The sequence below is a fragment of the Triticum aestivum genome, chromosome 7A (genome assembly GCF_018294505.1).
Source record: "Triticum aestivum cultivar Chinese Spring chromosome 7A, IWGSC CS RefSeq v2.1, whole genome shotgun sequence".
In the NCBI taxonomy this organism is placed as follows: Eukaryota; Viridiplantae; Streptophyta; class Magnoliopsida; order Poales; family Poaceae; genus Triticum; species Triticum aestivum.
Genome location: NC_057812.1, coordinates 23,304,544 through 23,313,727, shown reverse-complemented (window position 1 = coordinate 23,313,727; position 9,184 = coordinate 23,304,544). Strand labels below are relative to the sequence as shown.

The 9,184-nt window shown below is 46.5% G+C and overlaps 1 protein-coding gene across 1 annotated transcript; it reads left to right on the top strand.

Annotated features, from left to right (window-relative positions):
- The first annotated feature begins 4,490 nt into the window (after nt 1-4,490).
- LOC123155005 (probable protein phosphatase 2C 37) lies at nt 4,491-7,520 on the top strand. Its single transcript, XM_044573588.1, has 4 exons — nt 4,491-4,905; nt 4,983-5,291; nt 5,377-5,485; nt 7,004-7,520. The coding sequence occupies exons 1-4, from the start codon at nt 4,528-4,530 to the stop codon at nt 7,306-7,308; spliced, it is 1,101 nt and encodes a 366-aa protein (XP_044429523.1). The 5' UTR covers nt 4,491-4,527; the 3' UTR covers nt 7,309-7,520.
- The last annotated feature ends 1,664 nt before the right edge of the window (nt 7,521-9,184 follow it).

Sequence of the window (9,184 nt, the reverse complement as noted above, 5' to 3'; positions counted from 1 at the left end):
TAAAATGTAGTTATCGGTGTCATATGCACCCTCAGAGTCAGAGTAAATCCTATATCCCTCCTCTAAAAATCCCTCTTCCTCCAACATATCTTTCAGCTTCCCCTTGACATTTCTACTCTCTTGTGTAGGATGCATTGTACTACTGCTACTGCACTGACTCTGGAAAACTACACCATGATCATCAACAGCAAGCACAGCAGGCTCACTGAGATCATAAACAACAGGTGGTTCATATATAACTGCAGCTAATTCATTTGTTGTCTGATGGATGTTACCCTCACTAACAAAACCTGACTCTGTACTGACAGGTGTTGTTGCCCTCGCTAACAAATTTAGAACTAATGAATCCTCATACCGCTTCTTTAGTTCTTGCAATTTGATGTTCGTGTCAATCAGATCTAGTCCATGCTCTCTCTCAACTCCTGTTGCAGCTGTATTTCTCATGTGATATAGTTCATCATTAAAATTAAATCCTACTACTGTCAACGGTGCATACAGGTTCAGAAATGTGACACCTGAGCTGCAAATCTTCCTATGCAAGTTATTCCCAGCATCAAAGTGAACCCTAACATCCCATATAGCATCATCTAACCTACAAGCCACCACAAAATTGAAATATTTTCTGTGCTTTAAGAATAGTAACCCTAGCCCTATGATTTGAACAGACAGAAGGAAAAAGGAGGGATTTACAGCACTCCATCCGCCCCACTAGTCCAGTGATGGCTTGTGGTTGGGTTGGCCAACCACATCTCAGTGAGCCGCAACCATTGCTCCAAGGACAGGGGCGCCTTCTCCTCCTCTGCCTCGTCATCGGTGGAGTTGGACGACCTGGAGCAGTCCAGCCCCACGTGGTCATCACTCCCAAGGCCGGGAAGGTCATCGTTGCCTCCCATGACACCGCCGCCGCCAGGGGTCACCACAGCCATCGCCTGAGATCCACGGGGAGAGAGGAGATGGAGAAGGGGAGAAGGAAGACTAGGGTTCGTCTGGTGGGATCCGGCTCGGTTCGACCGAGCCCGCTAAGACCGACCGCGCCGACTCAGGGTGGACACGGTCCGGGCCGGTCCGGTCCCTGACCGAGCCGCCGTTTTGACCGGCCGCCGGCGGACCGAACCGGACCGGACCGACCAGCTGAGCGGTCCTGATATCAGGGCTCGGACCGACCGCACTCCTGCCCGGGTTGGACCGGGAGGACCGGCCGTGGTCACCGTCGATGAGGGCACAACGCGCGAGGGGGTGCTGGACATCGTAGGAGGAAGTGTAGGGCGCTCGATGGTCCAGATCGGCGGTAGTGTACACATGGAAGCGACAGGACGCGGCGGGTGCCGGCCGGCGGGCGCCATTGTTAGCCATGAAACTGCGTGTGTTTCCTCCTTAGAAGTTTTTCTCTCGCATGCAAGTATTGTAGGGCATGCATGAGCCCATGATTTTTTGTGTGCGGGCCTTGCCGTGATTAACGGATCAAATATGACGTGAAGTTAGGGCATGTACAATGGTTGATAAGATAGTCTTATCTTAAATCTTGCATGTAATTTAGAGATGGCAAAAAATAACGTGTACAATGGGTCATTTCTTAGTCTTATCTTTAATAACTAGTAATTCCTAAAAATACGGTGAGACATATTGTGCTAAGAGATCATCTCTTGTCTTCTCTTAAATAAGAGAAGACAAGACTTTTCTTATGACTTCTCTCTCCTCCACCCCATCATCTATCCTATGTGGCACTTCTAAGATAGCACCATTGTACATGCCCTTAGTCGTGGGATGGCGCCGTGATTATAGGATCGAGCCTGTTTCTGTCGTTCTTTTTCTTTTTAGTAGTGATATATTCCTAAGAATGATTTTTACGTAAACTTATGTACCAATTGAATTGGATTGCTTCTGTTACCTAAAATCGTGGGGCAGTTATTACAATCCAAACAAAGATATCATGTATAGATTTGGTAAGCAAGTCACGTAGGAATAGAATGTTCCTTCTGTTTTCTGTTCGACTTGATAAAAGGAAACGGAAGCATGGGATGGTCGCATGATTAAAGGATTCTCTCGTTAGTCGCTAGTAAAAGGAAACGGAAGCGAAGGGCTAGTCAAGAATGGCGCCGCGATTATCGGATCGAACGCCGGCACTCTCGTTCTTTATATTCTCTCTCTAACTGAATACAAGGAAAAAAAAGGCAGCGCGTGATCTGAGTCTTCTTGTACCTCTTGCCCCTGTTCCTGTGTCAATTGTGTGAGTGAGTACTTGATTCCCATGAACAGCGCCAGGTGGGACACGTCCAGGGCGTCGCCGGTGGCCGCGACGAAGAAGAACGGCATGCACCTTCGGTCCGCTCGGTCGGACCGGGCAAAGACCGGACAGGACTGAGAAAATTTCAGGCCGAAATTTAATAACAGGACCGAACAAATTCTTCAGCGGGCCAGGACCGGACCGTCTGGTCCAGAACGGTCCACGAGCGGGCCGAAAAGCCTGATCGCTCCGTCCAGCTTGAGCGCCGACCTCATCCAAGTCAGCGCACCGGGCACGGGCCGATTGGCCAGCGTGTCGCCTGACAGGTGGGGTCGCGCAGTCAGATACATGGTCAATACAGAGTTACACGCCTGTCAACCTTTTTTGTAACGATTAGGCCGAATAGTGGTACTGAACTGTGACATACACGAGCAATGGTACTGGCTCGTTACAACGTGCGCAAGTGTAATATCTCCTTGCAATTAACTCGACCGGAGGAGATGGCGTGTGTCACGGCGGCAGGCGGCGTGGTGTTCAAATACGGCGGGGTGCTTCGCGTGCAGTGGATGCTTGCCAAGACGCACGCGCTAAGTACATTATCACACGATTGCCCTTCCGATCCATGCACCCAGCTGGCATGCGTGTTGTGTTACTACTTACTAGCAAACAAGCCACCTTCCTGAATTTGTTTGCGACTGGTCAGTGTCTCTGTTGATTGTCATTAGCCTATATGTTGCCTTTCGCCATTAATTCGACCAAAGCTGCTGGCGTGTCATTTTGTTTTTAACCACTACGTTTTGTTGTTCTCATTAGCATTGCCTATATATTGAAGAGAGAGAGAGGATAGTTTTTCTTTCAGAAATGATATGTAGCGAACGTCAGATTTCTGGCTCCTCCCAGAGAACGACTCTAGGGCCGTTAGATCAAGTGCACCAATCTTGATGCACGCTAAGTTGCCAGGTCAGAAAAAAAAACCTTTCGGTCTTGAGTTGTCTACGTGGGAACGCTTGTAGATGAAATTGACGTGCCCAGCCGATGCCAACTCATCTCTATTCCTTATCCATTCACAACCATGGTGAGGAGCTCCTGCCGGAGGTGGGCAGGAGCACGATACTCCTCTGCTTCAGGCTTGGGCCCGTCTTCATACTCCCCATAGGTCAGGCCACTGCTCATCTTCCCCATAGGTCAGGCCTTCTTACATAAAGACAAAAAAAAACATATACATGCAAATATAATCAAAAAGGAACATTTCTTTTTTGCGTCCATGTGTGACCTTCTAATGGAAAAAGCTAATTAAAACATTGCCTTGCATTTTACTACCAAGAAAGGGATGTAGAAGGTGGGGTTTATCCTACTTTTTTAAGGAAACAATTGAAACATAGTAGGTTCACTGATATAAATAAAATTGTAGAATGCCCGATTATGTTAAATACATACACATCACATGGTACCAGGATGTACCAATGGGCACAACTCATTTCTAATTTTTGAATCATGCTTCCATAGCACCAACAGATGGGGCCACTCAGGACAAAATGTAGTGAATTGGTTTATTTATTGTAGTTGCATCCTATTATCTGATCAAATACTGCGTTGGGCTATCTTTTAATAGTCTTGCCTTTAAATATCATATTTGGTAAACCATGAATTCGAACCCATTAATAGTCTTACCTTTAGCAAGGATGTTATTATGTATTGTTGCATTATCATTCATGTCAAATTGATAGTTCAGATTCCTTTTATTTGACATTGTTGTTTTTTGATAAAATCTTTCATGAGTGGGTACTTACTTGGTCTTGATGGATATATGAGAGTCGAATTCCTGATTAATCCCCAAAAGAAAATTACATAAATTCCATTTTTACTTTCTGGAAAGCTTATTCATTTCCACAACAAGTTGATTTTTCTTTAGTATATATTTGTATTAATGCTTAAGGTATTACATCTTTTTAAACAATGAACTATACTCATAGGGCACACGCTCCTCAAGCCTGAAGTGATATGTGAGCCGGAGATTACCATATCTACGAGGTCAGAGGATGATGATTTCATGATCCTTGCAAGTGATGGACTGTCACCCCGTGGCAATGCACGGGCTCTTTTGCTAGTAAGGTGAAAATGAGGAAGCAGGCAGTAAACTGAGGCGCGCGAGGGTAGCAGGAACAAGTAACCCCCCTTGGTTTCTGAGCGAGAGAGCTTCCTCCTCCGGGTCCTCCTCTTCTGCGCTCTTTCGATTGTCCGTTTCGGTCTTCCTCCTTCAGTTTCTTCCCTTTCTATCTCTAGGCAGGTTGCTTGTTAGGGGGATGCTCTGCTGCTTCGGCACCCCCGCGCGCTCTGCTCAACCTGCTCCTCTTCCGCGTGACCAGTCCGTAGTGATGGCCAGCAACAGCGCCAACAACTTTCCCGCGGCCGGCGAGGGGGGAGCGGACCGTGCCTTGGGTTCCCAGCAACGCCGCGTACGCCGCCGCTGCCGCCGTTCCGCCCAGGTCACCGAAGAAAGGGAGGGTCCCGGCGTGGTACTTGCCGCCCGGTGGCGCGGGGCGTACGGGGCGGCTGGGATGTTGGGGAGCTACCGGACGATCATGGAGGAGAAGGTGTCGCTGCACCCGTCCTTCTTTACTTGGGCTGACGGCTCGCGCATGCACTTATTCGCCGTCTTTGACGGCCACGGTGGCCCCGAGGTAACCTAACCGCAGATCCTCTATCTTACTCGTGCCATCTCCACCTGGACTCTACACGTTCAAGCGTTGTGGTGCAGGTGTCAGCGCTGTGCAGGGACCATATGCACGCAATCCTGGCGGACGAGCTGGCCCGCGCAGCCGCAGCCTACCGAAAGGAGGACCAGCAGGACGAAGAGGCGGAACATCGCGCCTGGAAGGCCGCACTGACGCGGAGCTTCGTGCGGGCTGACGAGCTGGGGGCGTCGGGGGTGCCCCGCGGCACCATCGGTGGGTCCACGGCCGTGGTGGCGCTCTTGGTCCGCGGCCGCATTATGGCCAACTGCGGCGACTCCCGCACCGTGCTCTGCCGCGCCCGCCGCGCCGTCCCGCTCTCCGAGGACCACAGGGTGAGATTTTATGCGTCATGTGTATGTAGGAGTATTGCTCTCCTTTGGTCGACCAGACAAATGTTAGTTTGATGTGTGGATGCAGCTGGACCGACCGGAGGAGATGGCGCGTGTCACGGCGGCGGGCGGCGTGGTGTTCAACTACGGCGGGGTGCTTCGCGTGCAGGGGATCCTTGCCAAGACGCGCGCGTTAGGTACATTCTCACTCGATTGCCCTTCCGATCCATGCACCCAGCTGGCATGCGTGCTGTCTTACTACTTACTAGCAAACAAGCCACCTTCCTGAATTCGTTTGCTACTGGCCAGTGTCTCTGTTGATTGTCATTAGCCTATATGTTGCCTTTCGCCATTAATTCGACCAAAGCTACTGGCGTGCCGTTTTGTTTTTAAGCACCACGTTTCTTTGTTCTCAACTTCTCATTAGCATTGCCTATATGTCGAAGAGGGAGGACAATTTTTCTTTCAGACATGATATGCAGGGAACGTCAGATTTCTGGCTCCTCCCAGAGAACGACTCTAGGGCCATTAGATCGACTGCGCCAATATTGATGCACGCTAAGTTGCCACTTCAGAAGAAAAAAAAAACGTTAGCTCTTGAGTTGTCTACGTGGGAACGATCGTAGATGAAATAGACGTGCCCAGCCAATGTCCACTTATCTCTATTCCTCATCAATTCACAACCATGGGGAGGAGCTCCAGCAGGAAGTGGAGGCGACCACGATACTCCTCACTGGTCACCGTGCCTGTGCTGCTCCCGTGGATAGGTGGTATGCGCGATCCCCTCCAACTTCGGGCTCGGGCCCGTCTTCATTCTCCCCATAGGTCAGGCCACTGCTCATCATATTTGGTCACATGTATTTCACATTCGTATCCCTCCCGAAACATCAGTGTAACAGGAAATGACTGTACAAGGAAAAAATAGCCTTCTTACATAAAGACAAAAAAAAACAACCAGACAAATATAATTAAAAAGAAACAATTCTTTTTTGCGTCCATGTGTGACCTTCTAATGGAAAAAGCCAATTAAAACATTGCCTTGCAATTTACTAACAAGGAAGGGGTGTAGAAGGCGGGGTTTATTCTACTTTTTAAAGAAACAATTGAAACATAGTACCTTCATTGATAAAAATAAAATTATAGAATGCCTGATTATGTTAAATACATACGCGTCATAGGGTACCAGGATGTACCAATGGGCACAATTCTTTCGTAATTTCTGAAGAATGCTTCCATAGCACCAGCGGATACAGATGAGGCCACTCGTGATAATATGTGGTGAATTGGTGTATTTATTGTAGTTGCATCCTATTAACTGATCAAATACTGCATTGAGCTATCAATTAACAGTCTCGCCTTTAACAAACATATTTGGTAAACCGTGAATTTGAACCCATTAATAGTCTTACCTTTAGCAAGGATATTTTATAATGTATTGATGCATTACCATTGATGTCAAATTGATAGTTTAGGTTCCCTTTATATGAACATTGTTGTTTTCTGATAAAATATTTCATGAGTGGGTACTTACTTGGTCTTTATGGATATAAGAGAGTTGATTTCTTGATTAATCCCCAAAAGAAAATTACATAAATTCCAATTTTACTTTTTTGGAAAGCTTATTCATTTCTACAGCAAGTCGATTTTTCTTTAGTATATATTTGCATTGATGCTTAAGGTACTAAATCTCATTAAACAATGAACTATACTCATAGGGCACACGCTCCTCAAGCCTGAAGTGATATGTGAGCCCGAGATTACCATAACTGCGAGGTCGGAGGATGATGATTTCATGATCCTTGCAAGTGATGGACTGTGGGATGTGATGTCAAACCAGGTGGCCTGCAGCGCTGCCTGGAAATGCTTAGAAGATAAGAGCTCCAATGTTGGCATAGTGGTTGGCCACGAGGAAGAGGTTCGGTGTATACGCGCTGCGTTCGAGCTCACGAATCTTGCCTTCCGCATGCATAGCCGAGATGACATATGTGTGGTTGTGATTGATCTGAAGATGAGGGGTTAGCTACAAAGATCAGATCACCATCCCTATAAGTTACAGCTTTGACCTGATTGGAAGTCAGCTCTATGCAATGTTGGCAAAGCAAAAGCTCTATTGATTGAGCTCTTAGCTCTCTAGCTAGTTGGTTGGTTTTATGTTCAATAAAAAAGAGTCTGCAGAATAACTGGTAATATGGATGGATAAAGAATTGCCATGGAGAGAAAATAGAGTGTGATTGTGTGGAATAAAAAGACATTTATAAATGAATGCAAGGATGATTGGAAATGCAGTTGAAATTTATGTTTCCTGCGTACTGTCCCCATTATTTTTCTTAAGCTCGCATTGTGATTTGCACTCTGAATCGTTATTAGGGCAAGGCAAGTGTTGGGTTCCATTGCTATTAAAAATTTAGTGTTTGCATATGGTTGACACTTGAGGGATGCAAGGTAGGATGCTGGAAAGCTGCAGTGCAAAGCAGCCAAAAAGAAACGCTTTCCAAGAGAAGATGATATTGGTGGCGATCGGGTAACAGGTGTGTAGATGATGTGATATATTGGCAACCTCAACCTACCTATCCACCTATACTATGGATCACCCCTACTCCTCCACACTTTCCCCTCAATAGAACGTGGAGCCATCGCCATAGCCAAGCCAACCATCCTTACTAGGTCATTGATGATGTCACCTTTGCCATGGTTGACTCGACCGTCGACAACTCCTAGCTCACAAATGTGGACTTCCTTGCTAAGGTGATGAGGTAGCAGCAGAGCACAACCTTGGTATACCAAAAGGTATAGCATCCTCTAAATCTTTACTTTCATTTCTTGGTGTTCATATTTCTTCTAAGTTAAATAATACCATAATTTCGATGGTAATAATGATGATTAAGCGTGTTTCGCTGTCGGGGTCCATAAGCATTTGGAGATAGACTGAACTGAGATTTTTCCTAAGTGTTCAGGCTCCCGACCTCACCCCGAAAACGAGGTGGGAACTGGCATCCGTCTATGACAGTCTACTCTCCTACCAAGTTAGTGTGGTGATAGAGGTGGGATTGGATGGCATGAGACATGGATCTATGCTATGTGACCAAAAAATGGTTTCCCGTGAATCTAAGTCCCATTCTCCAATAGGAAACAAAAGTTGCCTAAGAAGGCACCTAGCTGGAAGAATTCCTAAAGAAGATAGGACTATCAAAGGTGGGTGTGGCATTATGAGTTGTATTCTCATCATAAGCCAAATAGAATATTTATCTCCATAAGTTTCAACTATATATAGGTGCATCATGATATTCATCACAACAATCATCAAAGTCATTAAAAAGGAAATATTTATCTAATGGGTTCAAAGGATAATGTATTACAGTAGTATAGTTTTCATCCCCCGATAAGAATAGAGGGTAATGAAACATAGGTTGTGTTAAAGAGTTACTATCGTCACTCAGAGAGGTGGACACAGATACCTAATTCACTCTTCCTCTGTTTTACTCAACACTGTTGTGGCAGCTCAGCTCAGAGGAAACGATTTAACTTGCATTGCGAGCCCAGAGATCACGTCTGCTGGCAATACACAACAACTTGTTATGGAAAACAACCGCTTTATTGATCTCAACATAGGTTCGATGATACATAAGGAAGCGAGGCCAAGCAGCACACGCGGTGCTGATGCACTTATGTACGTTATTTAGTAGATAGATCATGGGCCTCGATAACAGCGATACAGCTACACGGCAGCAGCACGACGACGTAGAAGAACTCCATGTCACAGGGACACTGCTGGGACACTGCCTAGATTGCGGTGAATGAAACAACTTCGACTCCTGGTACGGCTTCTCCTGGCATGACAAAACAGGTGAGTATTTTGAATGTACTCGCAAGCTCACAGCTAGCAAAGCAAATATGAC

Excerpts from the sequence above, each read along its gene's own strand:
- LOC123155005 (XM_044573588.1), top strand. The coding sequence starts at position 4,528 with ATGCTCTGCTGCTTCGGCACCCCCGCGCGCTCTGCTCAACCTGCTCCT. Across the intron at positions 4,906-4,982 it reads ACGGCCACGGTGGCCCCGAG|GTGTCAGCGCTGTGCAGGGA; the intron begins GTAACCTAACCG and ends GTTGTGGTGCAG. Across the intron at positions 5,486-7,003 it reads TGCCAAGACGCGCGCGTTAG|GGCACACGCTCCTCAAGCCT; the intron begins GTACATTCTCAC and ends CTATACTCATAG.